At 37.5% G+C, this 25615-nt stretch overlaps 1 protein-coding gene across 4 annotated transcripts in view; it reads right to left on the reverse strand.

Moving 5' to 3' along the window:
- The window catches only part of LOC114247914 (gamma-aminobutyric acid receptor subunit delta), a 36833-nt gene extending 11472 nt beyond the window's left edge, over positions 1 to 25361 (reverse strand). Inside the window, exons 1-4 of one of the 4 annotated variants that reach the window (XM_028181000.2) lie at positions 24593 to 25361; positions 4763 to 4826; positions 1570 to 1637; positions 546 to 766 (exon numbers count right to left, since the gene is read on the reverse strand). In XM_028181000.2, coding sequence (XP_028036801.1) covers positions 546 to 766; positions 1570 to 1637; positions 4763 to 4817 — 344 coding nt within the window. In that variant the 5' untranslated portion in view covers positions 4818 to 4826; positions 24593 to 25361. Of the gene's footprint in view, positions 1 to 545; positions 767 to 1569; positions 1638 to 4762; positions 4831 to 24592 lie in introns of all 4 variants that reach the window. The other 3 variants (XM_028180997.2, XM_028180999.2, XM_028180998.2) reach the window with 3 other exon arrangements.
- Between the last annotated feature and the right edge of the window lie 254 nt (positions 25362 to 25615).

Consider the following 25615-nt stretch of genomic DNA (forward strand, 5'->3'; position numbering starts at 1 on the left):
CGAAGGGCTCGACGAGTAAATTAACCCATAGACACAGCCTACTGAGTTTCTCGCCGGATCTTCTCAGTGGGTCGCGTTTCCGATCCGGTGGTAGATTCTGTGAAGCACTGCTCTTGCTAGGGCCAGTGTTAGTAACACTTCGGTTTGAGCCCTGTGAGCTGACCTACTAGCCCGGTGACGCTGATATGGTCTCTCTAGAGCTAGACCACCAGCTCAGGTAGGAAAAAAAAGTGAGGGCTTTATATTGTCGCTGAGTGATCTTGTGGATAGGTGATTGATAAAAATCCTCTATCTACGATATATAATGCGCAAATAGTTAAAAAAATATATATATATTATTTCTTCATAGCCACAACGAGGTCGGCCGAGTTTTACTAGTTATAAAGTGAGTTCTTTTTATGAAATTCGATCTTGTGTTTAAATAACGCTGTCATGAATGACATGAAATTTTACGTAGAATTTGAATATTGCTTCGGTGTCAGTTTTAATTATGGGATCGAACTAGAAATTCTTAACAATAAAGTTACAAATTGAAATCGACGGACCCAATACTGACTGTGACGGTTCGGTTAGCGTAGAGTCTGAGCGAAGCCATCTCCTGTAGGACGGACAGTATCTTCATGGTCTGTAGCTGCCAGATGTACAGGTCCGGCGTCCAGATGAGCTGCCTGAACTCCCACGGCAGGTCGATGAAAGGAACCCGATGTGGCACGTTCAATCGATCTTCCGTCCATGACACTTGCAGAAATACGTCTAGTGTTATCTCCTGAAATAAATTAGGAATGCTTGCTGTTCATTTTGGCTAGTATTAATATATTATAACAAAAGAAGAACGCACTGTATTTTAAATTGCTTAAATTTGCGCGTAAAAATTACACAGTTAAATGCAAATTTGAGGGTAGCGAAAAAAAAAGAGCGAATATAATTAGAAAATACAGTTTTTTTTATTAAAAAAAGTTAGTATGTTTTTACAATTTTAAATTCCAGATATAATTTTTTATTTTATTTCAAACGTTTTACTAAATAAATATAAGTGTAATAGATATGTTCAAAGCATTCTTTTTTTATATTGCTTAGATGGGTGGACGACGAGTTCACAGCCCACCTGGTGTTAATTGGTTACTGGAACCCATAGACATTTACAACGTAAATGCCGCCACCCACATTGAGAGATGAGTTGTAAGGACTCAGACTCACTCAGGACTTATCTATCCGTTTTAGTGAATAAAAATAGAGCTATATTATATACATATATAGAAAATTGTTTTAAATGTCGTCTAAGTGTTGTGAGAAAGCAAGGTATGCTTATTGTGCTTACAAAAAGTTTTGTTACATTTTTTAACTATGTACTTTACTATTTACTATTTCACTTTACTACATATTTCATTATGCATTGATATAAATGTTTAGGAATCCACCAGCAATTTGGCATGATTACTTCATGATGAAACAAATTAGTAATGATGATGAATGATTCGTGCCAAGCGTCTTTACAAATTTTATATTTTTTATTAATTGATTTCACAACTTGTACTAAAGTGAGAGCATTTCAGGCTCTCAGGTAATTACCTGTTTGTTCTCATCGACCCCAGAAACTCGGATGATATTGACGCCTATGTACACTGTAGTGTTTTTACCTGTAAAAATGGAAAAGGTAATTAGATTAGGAATGGAATTTTTTAATAGCCCCTATGTCTGCTTGTAGCATTGAGACTAGATTTAGAATTGAAAGGCTACGTTATTGAACGAAGCCGTGAACTATCTATCAATTAGAATGTGAATGTCAAGTATTGCTTTAGGTGGGCAGAGGATATCATGGCGCAGTTGATGCTAAGCTATCATCCGGGCACATAGTTGCATACTAGTTGACTGTTTTTACTGGTGGTATTACCTCTTGTGAGTCCGCACGGGTAGGTACCACCGCCACGCCTATTTCTGCCGTGAAGCAGTAATGCGTTTCGGCTTGAAGGGTGGGGCAGCGTTTGTAACTATACTGAGACCTTAGAACTTATATCTCAAGGTGGGTGGCGCATTTACGTTGTAGATGTCTATGGGCTCCGGTAACCACTTAACACCAGGTGGGCTGTGAGCTCGTCCACCCACCTAAGCAATAAAAAAAAATCGTCGTATTCCCTATTTCCGCTGCTAAGCAATCACATGTACTTGTTTGATTGGTGGGACAACCGTTATACCATGTAATGGAGATTTTGACCTCAAGTCTCAAGGTGGGTGGCGATATTTACGGTGCGGAGTCTATGAGCTGTAGACTCATTTAAGTAATTCAAAAAGATGTAATAATGGCTGTCCTACTTCTCGAAGCAAAAGGCGTGAATGTTTCGAAGCAGAAATAAAACATTAGTAGCAGTCTTGCAACACACCTCATCAATTAGTTCACCAATAAATTTATATATTTTACTGGCTTGTTACTTTTTATATTATGCTTGCTCTTTTAAAAATCAGCCGTTGAAAGATGGCCTGCCAAATTTATTTTTAATTTAATGTTAAATGCTTTGATATATTATGTAGTACACTAAATGTAGTTTTGTACGTAACAACTCATTAAACAGAAATACCAGATTATGTAATTTTATCACGATTTCAGTACGATACCATGTGGGTTATTTTACGTGAAAATGATTTCTAAATAATGATTTTTTTATTTTTTTCATTGCTTAGACAAATTAATGAGCTCACTGCCCACATCGATAAAGCGGCACGACACGAGAACCCTCTCATCGTGGCCGCCGGTAACTACATTCCCGATCCTGCGGACAGAATGGAAAGCAGTCGACGTCGCCCAAAACACGTCATCTCGGATCCTCCCGATCCACTAACGGTGCTTCTAGGTACTTCAAGCGCCGGTCACCGTTCTCGTCGAACCCGTCGCTTGCGACGAAGGGCTCGACGAGTAAATTAACTCTCAGACACAGCCCACTGAGTTTCTCGCCGGATCTTCTCAGTGGGTCGCGTTTCCGATCCGGTGGTAGATTCTGCGAAGCACGGCTCTTGCTAAGGTTCGTGTTAGCAACGTCATCAGGTTTGAGCCCCGTGAGCTCACCTACAAAAGTTAGGGTTACGCTGATATAGCCTCTCAAGGCTCTCAGCTTAGGTAGGAAAAAAAAAAAAAAAAAGAGTTCACTGCCCATATGGTGTGAAGCGGTTACCGGAGCATACAGACATTAACAACGTAAATTACTCCGTCCACTTTGAGACATGAGTTCTAGGGCTCAGTTCTATAGTACAAAGGCCCTTCAAATCGGAAGGAATTACTGCTTCGCGGCAGAAATCAGCAGGATGATGGTACGTACCCGTGCGGGCTCACAAAGCGGGTAAGCGGTATAGCTATTGTTGAGAAGCACACTAATTTCTCTATCGCACTGAGCGAATCAAGTTTTTTACTTTCAGGTCATGATAAATGTCGTTATAGAATGCTACATAATGAAAACATACCCACATAAATAGAATTGGTACACAATAATGAATACTAGTCAATAGTACCTATTACTACATTATTATTTTTATAATTGTTTTGTCTTCACATTCTCGATTTATAGAGTTACAAAAAAAAAAACACACACACACACACAGCGCATCACTTCTTCAGTAGAATCAAATGAGTTGACGTGAGAAATTTTTTTTAAAGCAAAAGAAATATTTTTTTTGCAACAATGTTTTGTATCAAATTTAGTGGATAGTGGTGAATTTTGTTGAAAGAACATCACCCACTTTTCGGCTACTATCATCATTTATTTTGTTTAATAAATTGCCTAAAGTGGGGTAAAGTCGAAACGCTGCGTAAGTTCCGGCCTAAAGTGGATGGCCCAGACTGACGACCTCACTCGATATCTGACGCGTGATGAAAATCCGTGTCTAAAAATATTGCCGTTCCCATAAATAGACTGCAGGGTTATATATACTAGGTCGTTACAGTTGTAACTATACTATTATCACAGCTATAATTTATACCTAATAATTACGCTAATAAAGTGAAGAATAGATTATTGTTATGATGGTTTTGTTTGAAAATGTATGTTTACAAGCCGCGAAACGAATTGTTCGATTGTATTTTAAATTACAGATCTTATTAAAATCTTTATTAGTATTTTTAGGGGGTTGGATCAGAAAAGGTGAAGTCATTATAAAGGTCTTTAAATCAATGACACGAATGATATGAATACATATAGGTACTTAAAATAATAGTTCACAGCACACTTTAAAAGAGTGTTTGATCAAGTTTTTTTTTTCAAACGCATACTTATTGCATGTGCATACATATTTGATATTTAGGTGAAAGGTATACTTCTCAAAACGCATAGCTAGGTATTCAAATATTGTTGGTCCACTGAAAAGATTCATCGGCAAAACCGCAATAACCCTGTGTGAGACCTATTTCCTCAACTAACGTACACGAATTATGATAACTAGACGATGACCATTTTGATAACGCCATCTTGTTGTGTCTTTAAAGCGGTTAGTTGCTCTCAATCAAGAAAAATTGTTTTATTATTCGCCAATAGATGTCGGGAAGGGTTGATTATTGAAAACACGAATAAAACAACATTTTCTGAAAATAAATCGTAGCTAGATCGATTTATCGCCCCCGAAATCACCTGTATACTAAATTTTATGAAAATCGTTGGGGCCGTTTCCGAGATTCAGATTATATAGGTATATATTAATATATGTGAATTGCTCGTTTAAAGGTATAAGATGATAGCACTAATTTTATTATAAGAAAAACAAAAAAAGCGAATACACATACCTGGTGGAATGTTTCTATTGTAGTCTGTTGGAACTTGGTACGAATGCTGATCCATATACAGGATCTGGCTGAAAAAAAGTTACAAGAAATTAAACACCAATATTCGGCTATAAGGCATATTCTTTACCCCGTCCCTTATTGCACTACCTTAGATTGATACATAGAGCAAAGTTTGAGTGTGAATTTTTTTACCTATCCGCTGGCAGTCTAAGGGGCTATTCCTGCTAAGAACGGACGGGTATATGAGCTCACGGGCTCAACCTGAGAGAATTTGCTAACAATTAGCAAGAGCATTAGTTTTTAAAATATAACTTTCTTAACAGCATTATTTCCCAAGATATATTTCATAATACTAGAGGTCCCGCAGTACTCGAAATTCGACTATAATTAATTGGAATTGTTTGTACACTATTATGATTGTATTTTTAACGCTAAGACTACGCTATAGAAAAATATTAATAAAGACAAACAATATTTAATCTATTCTCAATTTGACTGCAGACGTCAAGAACAAAAGTTTGACAATAAATAGTATGCATGCGTGTGTGCGTCAAATACATGGTAAGTAGTGTGTGTAATGTTTTCTTTATTGATGTAATGTATCTTTTATGCATTATTTAAAAAAAATTTAGCATTGTGCACTTCTTCTCTATATTCTCTATAAGTGTGGAAAATTTCATACTCCTCCGTCCCGGCAATTTTCGTAAAAAGGGATACAAAGTTTTTGCTTCACGTATTAATATATAGATCACAATTAATTGCTTGAGATACATCGTTCTAGAAGCTGTTCTTTTGCTACTAAGCCGAAACGTTATCGTTTTTCTATAAAAGACACGAAGATAGTAGCATGCGTTTGCTCAGATTGTACCGATCTGAATATCTTTAAATATTCAATTAAAGGAAAGCACTCTCTATAAAATTTCAAAGAGAAAATTCCATGACTTCAATTGAAGTCGAACGCAAAGCGAAACGTAATTAGGTTTTTATTTTTTTAAATAAGCTTTTATTAGCTTCAGACGTATGTATGTATGTTTGTAACGGAATCTTTGAACATGATTTTGACCCCCTTCAAAACTTAGGAAATTTGGTATACTTATTAAGGATCGATGACAATCAATAATAATAAAAAATTGAAAATAATAATGAAAATCAACTAAAAAATGAAAAATAAATAATAGTTTAAAAAAACTAATAAAATACGCTTTTGTAGAAAATCCAACTAAAAAATAGAAAATAAATTTGAATTAAAAATAGTGTAAGAAAAAATGATTTTATTGTAAAAAAGCGTGGGGTGCTAGGTATAAGTAGTTATAAATATTTATGGCTTAAGTAGTTATAAATATTTTATGAATAACTACTTACTTACAATAAAATCATTTTTACTTACACTATTTTTAATTAAAATTTATTAAAAATTTTTTTCTATTTTTTAGCTGGATTTTCTATAAAAGCGTATTTTGTTAGTTTTTTAAACTATTCTTTTTTTTTATAAAAAAAGATAAACATATAAATAAACATAGAAATCTATGTTTATTTTTAGTTATTCTTCGGCGTTAAACCTTGAGTGAAACAGAAGCCGTCAGAGGATCTTACATGACAATATTCTATCTTCTATTTTTGAAATAATATGGGCACAAAACTCCTACCTCTTTCAACTGCTTTTTACATTTCTATAATGTTTAGGTAGATGTATGAGCTCAGAGCCCACCTGGTGTTTGTTGGTTACCATACTGCGTAACATGAGGTCCGACTCTCAATTTTGTTTTAATAATGAGTATAGCACCATTTAAACCGGGCGGGAAGATGCTACCAACCCTTTCGGGCTTCCCTACCAACTTCTAAAGCCTTCTTGAGTAACTACGACTATTTCTTCTATAATATAAAACTTTACTGTTATTATTATGAAATATAGGTTTATAGTGTGTTTAGAAATTTTGCCAATTACATAGAGTTTATTTTTTTTAATTTTTCTTAGATGGTTACTAAAGCCCGTAGACATTTACAATGTAAATGCGCCACCCACCTTGAGATGTAAGTTGTAAGGTCTCAGTATAGTTACAACGGCTGCCTCACCCTTCAAGCCGAAACGCATTAATGCTTCACGGCAGAAATAGGAGGGGTGATGGTACCTAGACGTGCGAACTCACAAGAGGTCCTACCACCAGTAATTACGCAAATTATAATTTTGCGGGTTTGATTACACGATGTTCTTCCTTTATCGTGGAAGTCGATCGTGAGCATTTGATAAGTACGTATTTGATTAGAAAATTGATACCCGCCTGCGGGATTTGAACACCGTTGCATCGCTCTATGCGAATGCACCGGACGTCTTATCCTTTAAGCCATGACGACTTCCATGTAGACATGTTGACTGCCATGTAGGTCATCGGCGCCCTACACACTGAAGTAGTTATATCGATTTATGTTATAACCACCTGGATTGCCTAACTTTACCTTCTTTTGTTTGTTAATGTATGTTTTAGTCTTTTAGGTCTTTTAGAAATCGATTCGTTCTCAGTATCTTCGGATTCGTCTTTCCCAAAGTCTACTAATTATTCTAGCGCCTTAGTACGAGGATTGAAGAGAAAAATCGACATAGTTACTGCGCAACATAGGGCACCAGTGATCTACATGGCAGTCAACGTGTTAATGTTAGTGCAAGGAGTCGTTGTAAAATGTTAGAAAAAAAAATCCGCTTTAAAAGCACTGATTTCAATCTCAGCAATTTAGTTCGGAACTTGGCATCTAATTTAATTTATCGTAAATTATAAAGCTAACTTATTTTAGTTGAAAGTAATGCAATTACACGCGAAGGCTGCGTCGCGATGCGCTAATGGATTAAACTGACGCAAACCAAGTTAAAGCCTCTGATAAAAATAGGGCGTCTTACAAAGGATAACTGTTATCTTATTGTTTTAAATAAGTTAATTAACTTATTCAAACAATGGATTATATTTATCACTTAATAGGTAAAATGCTTTTTTTTTTTTTTTATGATTGAAAGTGTACTGGTGGTCCGAAGGCCTTTCCAGTTTCACCAGGACAGGTGGGCGAGCAAAGGCTCAGCCAAGAGGGGCGGGATTTGCTAACAACTGCCCGAGCGCCTCCGAAGGAGACCTAACAACTCAAGAGCAATTGTTTCGCGAATGAATCTACTACCGGATCGGAATCGCGACCCGCTGAGAAGATCCGGCGAGAAACTCAGCGGGCTGATGCATGGGTTAGGTTGCACGTCGACCTCTTTGTCGAGTTCGACGAGTACGGTTACCGGGGTCCCTAAGCCTGCCCCTAGTATTAGAGCTGAAGGCATCTAATGCAACGGTTATTGGATCTGATGGATCCGTAAGGACGTGTCTAGGGCGTCGACGGTGACTGGCTCCTGCATGATCAGGATTCGGGGAGTAGTCAGCGGCGGCAACGATAAGGCGATTATCATGACGCATAGCCTTATCGAAGTATCGTTCCGACGCTGACTTCATGTATTTCCGAATTGATTCGAGGCCCAGGTCGTCGTGTAGGTCAACGTTCCTCACGAACCACGGAGCCCCGACAGCTAACCTACAAAAGCGGGATTGTAGGGATTGGAGGGTGTCTATGTGTGTGCGGGCCGCGTGAGCGAACACCACACTCGCGTAAGTCATGACGGGCCTTATGCAAGTTTTGTAAAGTGTCACCTTGTTCCGAAGGGACATTTTACTCCGCTTACAGATCATGGGGTAGAGTCTACCGAGAATAAACGCGGCACGGTCACGGACTGATTTTATATGCGGGCGGAATGTCATCGATGCATCCAGGGTAACGCCCAGGTACTTGACCTTCCTAGCCCAGGGTATGGGTTGTCTAAAGAGAGTAATCGGGGGTGTGAGATTCCTCCTCCTAATCCGGGAGGAAATCCGTGTGGAGCTTCCCCTCTGAAATAGCACCGCAGTACTTTTCGATGGGTTGATGTCTAGGGTAAAATGCCTAGTGTGCTGACAGCTACGCATTTATGTCAAGCTTCATATTTAGCACTGGTGTTAGTTATGCCAAATAATTATTGTACTTAATATTCATCAATAAATTTTCAAAGATGTAGGAAAAGCGTTGCGTAATAAAATCAATCTCAAATCAACATTTACGAGTATACTTATTGGAATTATGTTATAGTCTCCTCAAGCTGGTCTCTATTATAATTGTGATTTTTCTTTTTGATCTTCGATGAGACTTAAAATCACCACTATCTTATATGGTATGTCCCTTTTCAAACGAGATTTAGAGCAATTCCTCAGCAGTAGGCAGCTTCTTAGCTGTGCTGGCATTGCTAATGTCAATAAGTCACGGTAACCAGTCACCATTCGATGGGTCGTATTGTCTAAAAGTTTTCTCCACATACCGTCCTGTCGATAACAGTCTACAGTAATAGTGGGAGAGTACATAGTTATCGTATTTACCTTCGTGGGCAATGAGGGCTCATGGCAAGTTCCTACAACGATGCTATCTATTCAGTTTGAAGGGCCAAGATAACAAACAGTACATAGCATAAGGCAACAACAATCGCGTGCCTAACATACCGATCTTGTTTACAGAGCAGTTATGAAGAATCAAAATGAGGTCAATGTCACGTAAATAATGAGGTTGCCAAGTAAAGCAAAGCACATATCGTGACCGTAGCACGAAACCGTCAATCAATTAAAAGTGATTAGTTAACGGAGAGCTTTAAGAAATCGTTATTATTTCAGAAATATTAAAGAAGAATTATATGTTTATAGATCACGCTAATACAGAAATTTTTATCTTTTTTTAGATATTAATATAATAGATACTATTTATCGTATTTCAAAGTAATCAATCCGGGGTTTTTGTTTTTTATTGCTTAGATGGGTGGATGAGCTCACGACCCACCTGTTATGTAGTTACCGGAGCCCATAGACATCTACAACGTAAATGCGGCCACCCACCTTGAGACATGAGTTCTAAGGTCTCATTTGTAACAGTACAATGGCTGCCCCGCCCTTAAAACCGAAACGCATTACTGGTTTACGGCAGAAACAGGCAGGATGGCGGTACCTACCCGTGCGAACTCACAAGACGTGCTACCACCAGTAATTATGCAAATTATAATTTTGCGGGTTTGATTTTTATTACACGATGTTATTCCTTCAGTATGGAAGTCAATCGTAAACATTTCTTAAGTGCGTATTTCATTAGAAAAATTGGTACCCGCCTGCGGCATTCGAACACCGGTGCATCGCTAGATACGAATGCACCGGGCGTCTTATTCCTTAGGCCACGACGACTTCCTTGCAATTATTATATCCGGGTAATTGCGTTAGCATCCATTATGAGCGCGTAAGGGTAGAGACACATCTATTCTGTCTATTTTTGCCGGGAAGCAGTAGTGAATTACTATGTGAGGAACAGCTGTTAAACACTACGATTGGAGCTTTTGATCTCATGTCCTAATGTGAATAATGACATTCGCACTGCCGTGTTCGGTCTATCAGCTCCGGTAACTATTTGTGTGTATGAAGTCGTCGTGGCCTAAAGGATTAGACATTCGGTGTTCTCGTGTTGAGCGATGCACCGGTGTTCGAATCCCAGGCGGGTACCAATTTATCTAATGAAATATGTACTCAACAAATTTTCACGATTGACTTCCACGGTGAAGGAACAACATCGTGTCATAAAAATCAAACCCGCAAAATTATAATTAGCGTAATTACTGGTGGTAGGACCTCTTGTGAGTCCACGCGTCCATGCGTTTCGGTTTGAAGGGTGGGGCAGCCGTTGTAACTATACTGAGATCTTAGAACTTCTATCTCAAGATGGGTGGCGCATTGACGTTGTAGATGTCTATGGGCTCCAGTAACCATTTAACACCAGGTTTCGTCCACCCATCTAAGCAATAAAAAAAAAATTATCACTAAATGAGCAGTGAGCTCCTCGTAAATGGTAGTTTAGAATAAAAAACGTAAGCTTGAAGTTAAAATCAATAATTTTCGCTGGTCCCTATCTACAAATATTATGTAACTATACTTATCACAAGTAAAATACCTAATGTGTTCTTTTATTGTTACAAGATTAATATTTGTAAAGGAATTTCTGGAAATTTAGTTCGAGAATTTCAGCTACTTTAACTTGGTTCCAAGCATCAGGTGGTACGACCATTAGATGCTTTTCACGACAAACATGAATTATTTAATGCGAAAGACATTACATTTTTATTATAGTTTCAGTGTCTGGATTTTAATCGTGCTGCAGTCATAGTTTTTAATGACATAAAAAATAATCAATAATGACATAACCTATCAATATTCTAGTGCCGAAGACTTATAATTTAAGAATTCAGTGAAATTAAGATTAATACGAGAAATTGCTTCATAAACTAAGTCAAACCCCAAAGAGAAACAAATCAACAAATGAATTCAGTGTCATTACCACATCCGAAGAGCTAATTCATATAAAATTTTGGTGGTAGGGGGTCTTGCAAGCCTGCACAAGTAGATACCCCCACCGCGATTATTTCTGCGGCGAAGCAGTAACGTATTTCAGTTGGAATGGTGGGGCAGCCGTTGTACTATAGGACTGAAGCTTAGAACGTATTTATCTAGGTGGCGGCATTTAGGTTTTGAAATCTTTGGACGTAACCAGTTCACACCACCAGGGCTTAATAGCTCATTCACCCGTATAAGGACTAAAAAACAAATGTTATAAATATTTTATTGGAATCCAATCATTAGAATCTTGTGACTTGTAATAAAAAAAAAATGCGGTATTTAAAATTATGGCGTTTTAAGTAACTGCTCTAAATACGGTACATTTATTTATATATCAACTAGTGGTCCCTCTGTAGTCGAAATTCGACTATAATTAATTGAAATTATACATAGCTTTGAAAATTATTATGTTCTATTGTGAAAGACTATCATACTTCTATAATCACAGATTTCGCTAAGACTATATTATAGACAAATATTAATAAAGATAAACAATATTAATCTTTTCTCATTTTGACCACAGATTTTAATGCAATGACAAAAGTTTGACAGTAAATAAAGGGTATTTATATATGTGTGTGTGTCATCTTGCATCATCTGAGGCGGAGATAAAGGAACTTCTGGACAGATTAGATGCTATAAGCCTAAGCATGGGACTAGCAATAAACAAAAGCAAGACCAAGCTGCTAGTCGTAGACGTAGAATACGAGGCCGTAGACCAGTTTTTCTACCTTGGTTCTATGATCACGGATAAGGGGAGCTGTGAGCCTGAAATACGCCGACGTATTGGAATGGCTAAAACAGCTATGACGCAGTTGAGCAAAGTTTGGAAAGATCGTAACATTTCGAATAGGACCCAAATACATCTTGTGCACTCACTGGTCTTTCCAATCGCTCTCTATGGAGCAGAAACATGGACCACAAAAGCAGCTGACCGAAACAGAGTTGATGCTTTTGAAATGTGTTGTTGGCGCCGCCTATTAAGGATTCCATGGACAGCCCACCGCACGAACATCTCGGTCCTACATCAGCTTAAAATGGAGAACGCTCAACGCCTGTCTGCCACCTGTCTGCAACGCATAATGCGCTACTTTGGCCGCGTTGCCCGTAGAGGTGTAGACAACTTGGAACGTCTGATGGTCACTGGAAAAGTAAAAGGAAAACGTCCTAGAGGCCGGAGCCCCTAACGTTGGTCCGACCAGATCTCCGAGCAAACCAGCGGACCACTTAGCGCTGCACTACACCAGGCAACTGACCGGAACCGATGGAGGCTGGCAGTCGACAAGCTGAAACGGAGTCACGATCCTCAGCAACGAGGGAGCGATGGAGAAGAAGAAGAAGAAGAAGTGTGTCAAATACATGGTAGTGTGTGTAATGTATTTTTTTATTGAATGAAGGTATTAAAAAGGCCATAATTTTTTAAAAATATTAGCATTCTGCACTCCTTCTCTATATTCTCTATAAGTGTGAGAAATTTCAAACTCCTCCGTCCGCGCAATTTGCGTATACCTAAAGGGGTACAAAGTTTTTGCTTCACGTATTAATATATAGATATAGTACATAAATCTGAACGATTAGGTTACTGAAAGCGTCTTTCGAATTAATTCCAGAAGGTCACCGCGTAATCTGGTTCGCATCAGTAAACTTGAGATCTGTTTGATAGCACTCTTGCACCGCTGACAATGATCCCGGGCGACAGTCGGCACTTGGCTGGCTTCCAGAACGTCTGCCGAGCTGCTGGCCGCGTTGTATGTATCTATGACATCGTGCATACAACAATAACAATATATTGCTCGTTTTATTTGCAAAGGTAAAGTGACGAGTTTGAAACTATACTTATTTTGTCCTGCGGCTGTGTATCTACTTATTAAAGACCATTTTAATTTATGACGGTACGAATTTTATGGAAATGGATTTAAAAAAAACCTTTTTATTGATAAGATTGCCAAGGGGCCCACCTGGTGTTAAGTGGTTATCAGAGCTCATAGACATCAACAACGTCAATGCCGCCACCCACTTTGAGACATGAGGTCTAAATCTTAGTTTTATAGTAAAACAGTTGCCACGCTGTTCAAAAACTGAAACACATTACTTCTTCACAGCAGAAATAGACAGAGCGTTGGTACCTATCTACCCGTGCGGTCTCGCAATACGCCCATAGATCAGTAAATACCTAAATTTTCATCATAATTTAAACTCAATAATAATTGGTTTCAGTATATTTTCCAAGGCATCTCAAAGCTCGTTAAGCCACTTCAGTCTACAAGACACAAAATTAATGTGACGTGTCCGAGAATTACATTTTCTGCTGAATCAATTTTCTTTAGCTAAATGTTGCACCATAAACCGTTACGTCATACCGCATATAAACTCGCGTGATCCACTAGCTCCGTGAAATTTGCTAACATCAATAATACGATTTAAAAAATCACTGTTACGTTTTCTGTTCAAAAGAACTTTCTTAGTTTTAAGTTAGAAGTGAATTTTTTTTATTGCTTAGATGGGTGGACGAGCTCACACCCCACCTGGTGTTAAGTGGTCACTGGAGCCAATAAACATCTACAACGTAAATGCGTCACCCACCTTGAGATATAAGTTCTAAGGTTTCAGTAGGTATAGTCGCAACGGCTACCCCACCCTTCAAACCGAAACGCATTGCTGCTTCACGACAGAAATAGGCGGGGCGGTGGTACCTACCCGTGCGGACTCACAAGAGGTCCTACCACCAGTGAATACTGATAAATACGTCTTTAAATAAAAACGTTGCAATCGAAGGGACGTATTGTGATTTTTTTCCATAAGAATAAAAACTCCTGGTATTCTATAATCAAGGTATTCTATTTAGCTACATATCCTGGGACTGAGAGACAATGTGTAGCAAGGTATTACTTCTTCCTGTTCCTTCCGAGCCGATAGTTCCTTCGACGACTCGTCATTATACAAAAGTTGGTCATGTACTCCTCAAAAAGCTTCACACTTTTTAAACATTACTGGATTCGTTCCTTTTTTTTTACAAGAACTAAACCCACTATTCTTTAGAGCTATATATGAAATGTAGAATGTAATGTGTAATATTAAACGCTATAAATTGTCTGTCATTACAGCGTGTCACATCCGGTAATTCTTGGATCGTGTAACCGTTGAAAAACATACGATTTAAATTAGATGTCTAATAAAAATCTACAAGAAACGCACTTTGATTTGATGATAGTTTAAATATGATTACAGTTTACGAGATTATTGTTTTAGTTAATTATTGGAACGAAGTTCCTTATGGGACGATGCGGCGGGGTACCGTAACCGGGAAAAAAGTCCGTAACGTAAGATTTTTATTAGTAATGCACACAGTGTACGCCTTAACTTTGTAATAACGTACAAAAAATAACATTTTTTTATCATTCACTGATCACGATCTCAGAGCGTTCGTTTTCGCAATACACTAACTCTTATGCAAACAATCGTGAATGAAGTGTACCACAATAAGTTCGCACGTTACGCTCATTTTTTAGCCTAAAATAAAATGTCTCTTGTAATAGGGAATGCTGTGTATAAGAGAAACGACCTAGCTCACTTTGTCCTTTCCTCCTCTCCACGGTCGAAGAGTGGTTCGCGAGACGCTCTATCTATTTTCTCATTCTCGCTCTTCCTAAGTTGTCTCTCTGTCATCTTTTCTCTCTGTAGTCGTAACGAATCTGTCGCGAGTAAAATTTTACTCTTAATGCGCCTAAAGAGGTTTCATATAAAATAATGTGGAAGGTTGCGTGTTTTGTAGTGAGCGCGCACTTAAATATTTGTAAAACTGGAATTGCGAATAAGTATAAAATTAAGTAAATTACTGCAGTCTGTGTATTGTCCTGACTGGTGTAAGGGTAGTTACCAGAATCTTGTTCTATTTTCACGAGTCGTAGACATAATGGAAACTTCTTTTATGGTTTAATCTATTGTTGATTATTTTCATTTTATTAACTCCAACGTCTCAGTCGTCCCTGATCACGAAAATTATGAAGCATTCGAAATGCAACCAGTAAACGCGAAATAATAAAATCAAATTAAAACAATCGAAGTTTTTTTATTTAAAGCTATTAAGATTTTTTTTACTTACTACAAATTTGTTACCTAGTATTCCCAAAAAGCATGAGGTTGAAGATTCAGTTGCATTGACATGACAGAAGTCCTGACCCTCAAATCAGAACGTACGTATTTTGCTGAAGAAATAGGCAGGTTCGTGATCAAATTCCACCACTAGAGCTCGAAACAGAAATTCGAAAGACAGTTGACTAAGAAATGAGCTGAAGAAACTAACTAGTGTGGGCGCCTGATCGTGGATTAGTCGAAGTAGTTTGAGGAGTATTTCACACTAAAAGCCAGAACGACAATTTTCATTATTAATTATCATTATAACGACATCAAATATTTAGTACTATTAAGTTATTATAGTTAAATTGATTACGAGTACCGTGCAGACCTCATTTTTAAGCATTAAGCTTTTGGAATCTTTAACCTAAATATTTAACTAATGAAGGTAGTTCAAAAATACCTTATTCATATCTTAAACAATAACAAAAATTTACACGTAAAACAATTGAAATCATGCCGTATAATACGAGTGGACTAAATCTAATCGAGAGACAACATTTAGTTCATAATATTGGAACTTCATTCAGATGGCCCAAATTCAAATTCAAAGTCATTTATTTCAACTTAGATGTCAGCATACCACACTTGTTGAATGTCAAAATATAATTAACAATGTTAACTCTACCACCGGTTCCAAAAAAAGCCACAGTCCTGAGAAGAACCGGCGAAACAAACTCGGCGGGCTTACAGTACTTACAGTAGTGCATTCCGAGATTATGCAATGATAACGTGCGTCACTAAAGACATCATTATCCATCTAGTTGTCTACATGTATCGAACGAGCACGAAGCGTACTGGCTGCATCTATAGGTGTCCGAAGGGTTTATTTATATTTACGATTACCACGGCCGGCACCTCGATTTATATTTGGCTTATTAATGACGCAAATAGCTGTGATAAACGCGTTACATTTTGACGCGTCGCATGTCGAGCTATTGTTTAGCCTTATTGGTTCACCATTCGTGCATTCGTTGAACTTTGCTAATATGTGAAAAGTCATGCTTTTTTTCGGTCGTCTATCTTCTAAAAAAAGCATATTTAGACGTAAAATAAAAAGTAAGTTTGACGAATTAATAATGATTACATTTTTTTTTAAATCATGAAATATTAAAAGGAATACTATATATTGGTATATCGTACCCTTTTCTCGCGTGGTAACAATTATTTTTTCGACGCTATCAACAGCAGATAATCGTACTGTTTTACTGCTAAATTAGAGACATGGTCAGGCCACTGCGTCAAGTTAAAAATTGTGCGTCAACACATACAAACAATTCTTTGCACTTCAGAAACGAAAAGAAAAAACAGTTATGAACTACGCAAACCAAGGCTAGTTAGGTAATCGTTAAAAGAAAATTATAACAGAACATGTAAAAGTACAAAACAGTTGAAAACTTTAATAGGGCTGTAAATCTATATGCCGAAACGCCGTAATTACTAATAAAACTAACCTTTAGTCATTCTCGTGCAGTCATAATTTTTTTTACAATGGAAACATCCCGGTTTTTGAAGTTTTTTTTTTTCAACCTATGCTGATAGTCTTGAGAGGCTATTTCAGCTTCACCCTAACGTTTGTAGATGAGCTCACGGGGCTCAAACCGGAGAGTTGCTAACAATGGCTCCAGCAAGAGCAGTGCTTCGCAGAATCTACCACCGGATCGGAAACGCGACCCACTGAGAAGATTCGGCGAGAAACTCTGTGGGCTGTGTCTATGGGTTAATTCGTTCGTCGAGCCCTTCGTCGCAAGCGACGGGTTCGACGAGGACGGTGACCGGTGCTTGTGGTGCCTAAAAGCACCGTTAATAGATCAGGAGGATCCGTAATGACGTGCTTTGAGCGACGTCGACGGTTTACCCATTCGTTGAAGTTTCGCTAATTGGGAAATTGTTCTAACAACGGAAAATATAACGTTTCAAATTTAATGAGAAAGAGTAAAGTTCGTCTAAATGTAGATGCAGCTAAAACATGATTCTAGTTTACGAGTGTTGTGTTGGTAACTAAACTGAGATAGATATAATAGCAATACCAGCTAGATACTAGAATAATATTTAAACTAAAACTGCAATTTATTGCGAGCTCGTTTAAAACACGTTATCGTAATAATATAATATATATTTTATATTTTTGGAACGAAGTTCCTTACGATGCGGAGGGGTACCCTAACCGGGAAAAAAACGTCCGTAACGTAAGATTTTTATTATTTATGTATAGTCTTGGTATGATGGCTATACAGTGTCTAATGTATAGTCTACGTGATGACGTTTGTATATATATATTTTTATAAATCATTGTGAATAAAATAAAGTTGTTTAGTTTTTTTTATCAATAAAAAAATCATAATAAAAAATTTATACCCAAATAATTATTTTCTTTATACCTCGAATAGAACTTAAAATTAATAATTTTATAATAAGGAACTTCGTTCCTATCCGGTGTCCCACGATACCACACATCTTTTTTATTTAATTGTTGATAGGTGTTTGTTATTATATTTTGTAAAATTTTACATCATTCGAGAATTAAAGTAACTCTTTTAATATATTTTTTATTGCCATTGTAGGCAGACGAGCATATGGCCCACCTGATGGTGAGTGGTTACCGTTGCCCATGGACTTCAGCAATGCCGGGGGCAGAGCCAAGCCGCTGCGTACCGTTGAGTACTCTCCACAAGCCTCGTTTGAAGAAGGACAAGTCATAGCGCGCGGGAAACACTGTGGAAGGGAGCTCATTCCAAAGTCGGATAGTACGTGGTAAAAAAGATCTCTGGAAACGCACTGTGGATGAACGCAGTGGCTCCAGGTAGTATGGATGAACTCTACTCTGGTGGCGGGCGGTGCGATAGTAAAAACGAGATGATGGAATCATCTCAAACAATTCCTCAGAGCACTCCCCATGGAACATACGGTATAAAATACGATAACTTCCAATTTATTTTAACTATGTTTTTATGTTGTATCCTAAGAAATAATAATAATACGTGAAGCAAAAACTTTGTATCCCTTTTTACGAAGATTGCGCGGACGGAGGAGTATGAAATTTTCCACACTTATAGAGAATATAGAGAAGAAGTGCACAATGCTAATATTATTTTAAAATAATGCATAAAAGATACATTAAATCAATAAAGAAAACATTACACACACTACATACCATGTATTTGACGCACACACGAATGCATACTATTTATTGTCAAACTTTTGTTCTTGGCGTCTGTTGTCAAATTGAGAATAGATTAAATATTGTTTGCCTTTGTTAATATTTTTTATAGTGTAGTCTTGGCGAAATTTGTGATTTTAGAAGTATAAAATACAATCATAATAGTGTACAAACTTACAATTCCAATTAACTATAGTCGAATTTCGACTACTGCGGGAGCTCTAGTCCTAAGAAATATATGTATTATGAATTTTAAAACATACAATGTACGTACAAATCGTGTAATCGATGACAAAAGAAAGAGCAGTTACAAAAATTTTCATGCAAAGGAGTCTCGCTACGTAATTTCGAAGGTAGCCGGCGTCATTTCATTTTCATACGTGGGCAATATACGTAGTTGGGTATACTCGTAACAATACGACGACCGACGTTCTGTCTACGCTTGTATTTGTATGGACTGTTAATATTTTAAATTTAAAAATATTCTCAGGCATTAAGAACATGTTGTGTTGATTTTAGTTGTTACATGACGATTCACAGCAAATTTTTAATTTAAAAATAATGAAATACGTTGCATTTTCCCGGGATAACTAACTATCAGTAAGTTTGTAGATGCGTTGGAACGGCTTACGGTATTACCCCACTTCGATAAAGCGGCGCGACATGAGAATCCTCTCATCGTGGCCGCGGAAACTACATAGCCGACCCTGCGGACCAAATGGTAAACAGTCGACGTCGCTCAAAACATGTCATTTCGGATCTTACCGATCCACTAACGGTGCTTTTAGGTACCCCAAGCACCGGTCATCGTTCGCATCGAACTTGTCGCTAGCGACTAAGGGCTCTGCAAGTAAATTAACCCACAGACAGCCCACTGAGTTTCTCGCCGGATCTTCTCAGTGGGTTGCGTATCCGATCCGGTGGTAGATTCTGCGAAGCACGGCTCATGCTAGGGATTGTGTTAGCAACATCGTCAGGTTTGAGCCCCGTGAGCTCACCTACTAGTTAAGGTTACGCTGATATGGTCTCTCTAGTAGACCATCAGCTTAGGTAATAAAAAAAAAGGTATTACGAACCAGCGCACTCACTGTTATATTCCTATATTTGATGTACCCAGATGTACCCATTGCTCTCGCTATGTCATTCACCATAATAAAAATTATCCCATGCCTTCATCCCGATTATAAATTATATCTGTGCGAAATATCATTCAAATCTCTATCTAAACATACACATTCACAATATTATTTAATTATTATTTTTACATGGTTATCAGGAAAATCCGTTGAATGGCCCTAGGTCCTAATTTTAATCCTTTGGTCCTCAATGACCAAATTGTTTCAGTATGCACAAACGCTAAAACACAATTTGTTTACGGCAAATTGTGAAATTTATAATTCGGGACATCGAGTCGAAACTACCTTCTCTTCGAATAAACATCATTAAGCTCGTGCGGAAATTGATAGCTACCATGCAATTGTGTTCAACATTGTTACATAAATTTCAAATGTTTGTTTACGTTTATACTTAGTTTATAGTAAACTAGCTTTTGCCCGCGACTTCGTCCGCGTGTAATTGTTACTTTGGCATAACGCAAAATTTTACCCACCTCTTCATTTGCGTAGAAAGTGAAAATAGTACAATGTTAAGGGGCTATTTAAAGTAACAAAATTATGCTTTTTAACCGACTTCAAAAGAGGAAGTTATCAATTCGACCACATTTTTTTTATCTATGTATGTTCACCGACTTCTCAAGAAAGCTTGAACCGATTCTGATATAAAAAATCTTTTTTTTAAGCGTAGACTTATCGAATGGTCCTGTAATGATCAAGATATAAACAAATTTGGTTACAATAAAAAACGTTAAGGTGAGCCAACCTTAAAATATGTTATCGCGCTATGCTGCCGCGGACTTTTTTGTAGAACCTTTAAAGGGGAACAATTTTGTCATACATTATTTTAGCGAAATTTTAACTGTTTCCGCAGCGCACGCAGCGGAAGCTCTCAAAAGGGAAAAATACACCTACTTTGAAACATTCTTTATTGGTGCTCAGCTTGTATTGGTCTTAGCGTTATATAGCGTATAAGCCTTCCTCAATAAATGAGCTATCTGGCACTGAAATATTTTTTTAAATCGGACCAGTAGTTTCAGAGATTAGCGCGTTCAGACAAACAAACAAACGCTTCAGCTTTATAATATTAGTATATATATCATAAAACAGTAGAATCTATAGGTAGTATGTGTGTATATTATAGAAAAGCAATAAAAATATAAAGGTCGTAACTACAGTATGTAACTAAAACGAATTGTTTTCAGAATTATTTTTTATCTATCTCTTTGTGTGCGTAAATCTTTAGAACTAATTAACGATTTTTTGTGATTTTGCTTCATAGCTTTTTGTTCATTGATTTTTATGTATTTCAGTAAACATAGTTTAATTGGAGCTTCAGAATGCTATTTCATTTTTTTTTTTTTTATTGCCTACATTTGTGGACGAGCTCACAGCCCACCTGGTGTTAAGTGGTTACTGGAACCCATAGACATCTACAACGTAAATGCGCCACACACTTTGAGATATAAGTTCTAAAGTCTCAGTATAGTTACAACGGCTGCCCCACCCTTCAAACAGAAACGCATTACTGGTTCACGGCAGAAATAGGCGGGGTGGTGGTACCTACCCGTGCGGACTCACAAGAGGTCCTACCACCAGTAAAAACAGTTGCAATAAAAGTTATCGTCGTTTCCATAATTTCCGATTTTTTTATACTTATCGATTTTAGGAGTTATTGATATATCATTTTATGATAGTACTAATATTAATTCAAATGATAATTTGAAAAAAAAATCAATAAAAAAATTCTGTCCTAGAAAAAATATAGGCTTCGTCTGATGAGCACAGCTCTCCAGCCAAGCAGTCTAAATTGTACTCCGCACAGACCTAGCTCGGGGCGTGTAGCTAATTTAGAATAAAATAATTATCCCCTATTATAACATTATTACAAATGCTACTTATAAACATACTTTTAGAAAATTATATAATAGGAGTTAAAGTATGAAATTGCCGTTGTAATACTTGTAGGTACTTCGAATTGACATAAAACCTTCATAATTTGAGATTTTTGAGTGAAACTTTTTTCAAATGGTACCTATGAGGTTCTTCTTTTAAAAAATGTGACAATTTTCTACGTGATAAATTTTTTTCTTCTTAGGAGGTAGTACAAAATGCTTTCACAAAGTTTGTAGAATCTAGATCACCAGAGTTCTATCGCAAAGGCATAAATGACCTTACTATTAGATGGCAGCAATGTATAGATAATAATAAAAATAATAGATATTTTGATTAAATAAATATTTTAAATGAAAAAAAACCCTAATATATCGAACAAATATTTACTGGGTCGTGTTAGTTTAATTTTTAGGTTTGTTGGTGTAATATAAGTTTTATCTAGATTGCGAACCGGGTCAGCCCGTTGCGTTTATTACTAGATTAACATTTTATTTCATATATATATTTTTAGTGATATAATTATTTACTTTAAATCGAGGACGCCAAGAATACGCATTTGCAGCTTGTCAATACAACGCTTTGGACTACGGTCCTAATCATTTTGCAAGATTAAATCACATTTAATGGCCCGCGCTTTAGAAAACAAGCGATCCCAATTGAAAAACCACTAAATTACAATAAGCAAGACGATTTACACTTAACACTGACTGACACTTTGGATCTTCTTAACGTGAAGTTGAAACTCCTCATACAAATTCGCAAATCTAGCAAGATATTGTTAGTTTTTTCTCTGTGCAAATAAACAAAGATTTTAAATTTTTTATTAATGTGAAGTTAGTATGAGCCCTATATATAAATTCTGACATACAATAACATAGCCGATAGCTTCTACGATAGCTGCATTGAAGGCGTCCAAAATTATAATTCAACTAGCGGACCCGAGAGACGTTGTCCTGCCAAAATTCATTCAAGTCAATCCCGCCATTTAGTTGTAGTATAGATAAATAACCTAGATACCGACTGCAGCACCATCTGCCGGGCTGATTTGTGTATCAAAACCAACCAGGGTGCCATTCAAATGCGTACAAAAAAATCATTGAATTCGGTCCAGCCGTTTAGGAGGAGTTCAGTGACAAACACACGCACAGAAGAAATATATATAATGTACTAGCTGACCCGGCAGACTTCGTAGTGCCTCAATCGATAAATAAAAGACCTAAGCTTTTGTATAAAATAAACTTAAAACAAACAAAAGGAATCCGTCCGACGGGGGACACATCAAAGGAAAAAGTAAATTGTCATCTATATATTAATACGTGAAGCAAAAACTTTGTATCCCTTTTTACGAAAATTGCGCGGACGGAGGAGTATGAAATTTTCCACACTAATAGAAGAATATAGAGAAGGAGTGCACAATACTAATATTTTTTTAAAGTAATGCATAAATAATACATTAAACCAATAAAGAAAACATTACACACACCAACATGTATTTGACACACACACACATTTAAACTATTTTGTTTATTTTTAAAGTCTGTGGTCAAGCTGTGAATAGATTAATATTGTTTTTCTATAATATTATTTGTCTTTATTGTTGCCTTAGCAAAATCTGTGATTATAGAAGTAAAGTCATTTATAATTTAAATTAATAATTATAGTCGAATTTCGACTACCGGGCGACCACTAATTTTTATTTAATTCCGAGCATTTTCATAATTATCTATCTTTTAAACCTTCTCTGGACTTCCAAAGAAAAATTCAAGACCAAAATTTGTCAAATCGGTCCAGCCGTTCTCGAGTTTTAGCGAGACTATCGAACAGCAATTCATTTTTATATATATAGATTATTTTATTTATATCAAAACACAGTTTAGCTTAGTAAAACTATAGCACAAATTGAGTTGCTCTTATAAAGAGAAACAACATTTAAAGCTATTGCTTCACCGCTGTTTTTATATCTTTTTATATTTTAATATTTCAAAAATGCTTTTATATTTCTCATGTTCCTTCTAATGTTCTAATGTTTCAATATTTGAAATTCTATTTATGTCATCTTTATAACATCTTAACCTCTTTTAAGATTAATCGTATAGAGGTTACATATATCTATCGATAATAAATGAGAGATTAAAATGGTAAAATTACTGTTAATTACTCCAGTGATCTATGAAAACCGAACAAAGTGCGTAATGTGTTGGTAGCATTTACGTTGCGTTATCAAAGTGTGGCAGTAAACGCTTATCATCAGCTGGACTGTGTAAGAATGCAATAGCCCACGTATGCTAGTAAGAAACAAAATAGTTTTCATCTTGTTTACGCTCATGTTTATCTATGTCAACCGCGAACCTTGGCAAGTCGTTGCAGTCCTGGCACGGGTTACTGACATGTCCAGCCGCTTCGGTTTTGCGTATACAATCCGTAGTATACGACGAATCGCAATTTGTATCCAGTATTGCATATATCTTATTTATTTTCGTATCGTATTAGTTATTAAAAACTTCAGACTGAATTGTCTGAGTTTCACAGAGACGAGCGGATAAATAGACTGGTCTTATTTGAAAATTTATAACGTTCGCGTGATTGCAGACTGTAGTATACACATTGAACCGGTTACTAGTATATTTGTAGGTTTCCAGTTATTTATATCATGGAATATAAAAAATAATATTGACTGCGTATAACGATTTATTTTAAAGTAGGTATGTAGAGTGAAGTATGATGAAAATCGTTAAGAGCAGATGTTATTGTTTCGCGTGCCCATTTAAATTATTTTTGTAGCTCATCCGAGGTCCCAGTTCGTATCACGATTGGCAGATAACATTGCAGAGATTTATAATGTTCTCTTTTTTTTTTGGCCTTATAGGCAGACGAGCATACGGCCCACCTGATGGTAAGTGGTTACCGTCGCCCACGGACTTCAGCAATGCTAGGAGCAGAGCCAAGCCGCTGCCTAAAGCAGAGCCAAGCCGCTGCCTAAAGCAGAGCCAAGCCGCTACCTAGCAGAGCCAAGCCGCTGCCTATACTTAAATATTTTTATCTGAGAACGAACCTAGCACACTCGAGAAGCTCTTTGTTGGCCGGGAACGTGGCCCCGCCACCGAAGGCGACCAGCGCCAGCAGCGGCATCAGCAACTTCCACATGACGAGCTACGGTCGCTGTCGCCGGCACCGTCCTTCACCTTTGCCGCTTGGAGGCGTCACTGCACTCACTCGCCGCCTGCACATCATCGGCGAAATCAACACGAGCACATCACTTCACTGAGGTCGGCGCACTGCTTCCGTTGGATGATAGCGCAGATCGAGGTCCGAGGATGAGCGAGCGCGGCACGATACTGCGCGGTGTCGGCGGGCGGTTGTCGCGGTCGCGGCGGGCGGGCGCGGTCACGGGCGCAACCTTCGCTTCCGTGCGATCTCACCCCGTGACGCTTCGCGAGAAAAACTACTACAACCAAGCTCGTGCGCCGTCTGCGAACATCCGAGCCGATCTCGTGTCCGTCCCGAGCTGGGAACGATCATCACGTCACGTACCTCACTATTTATTTATAGCTATTAAATGACAAACGTAATTACTGCCATACGGTTGATAAAAAATATACTCAGGCCGGAAGGTAGGTAAGTAGTTGAAAGTGACGTGCTCGCGTGACAAACTAAGCCTGCCGTGCCCAATCATTAGCAACATATTTTGACTTTCGCGAATCAACCCCGAGTGAGTATAACAGAAACGAACAAAACGCTTTAACAAGATCATAATTTGCAAGGCTACCAGTGAGCGTATACAATGTTGTTTTGTACATTCCTAATGTGAGTTTTCACCTGAATTATCGGTATAACTATGAATTTTATGCAGAATTAAAATATTCATGATTTATTTTGAATTAGGTTACGCGCAAGGACGAAATATGTAAGGCGGTTGAAGGTGGCTATCGCTCGCGCTCATCAGGCCGTGAATCGCGTGTAGCCGTCGCGAATTTGCTTAATTTCGTCGGAGCCTCAGTTGAGGTACACCGAAATATTAGTGAGCCTCCTTGTCGGCAAGGGGTGGGACCCAGTACCGTACACACAATTGATTCGA

Source organism: Bombyx mandarina, chromosome 10 (assembly GCF_030267445.1).
Source record: "Bombyx mandarina strain Sakado chromosome 10, ASM3026744v2".
NCBI classification, from domain to species: Eukaryota; Metazoa; Arthropoda; class Insecta; order Lepidoptera; family Bombycidae; genus Bombyx; species Bombyx mandarina.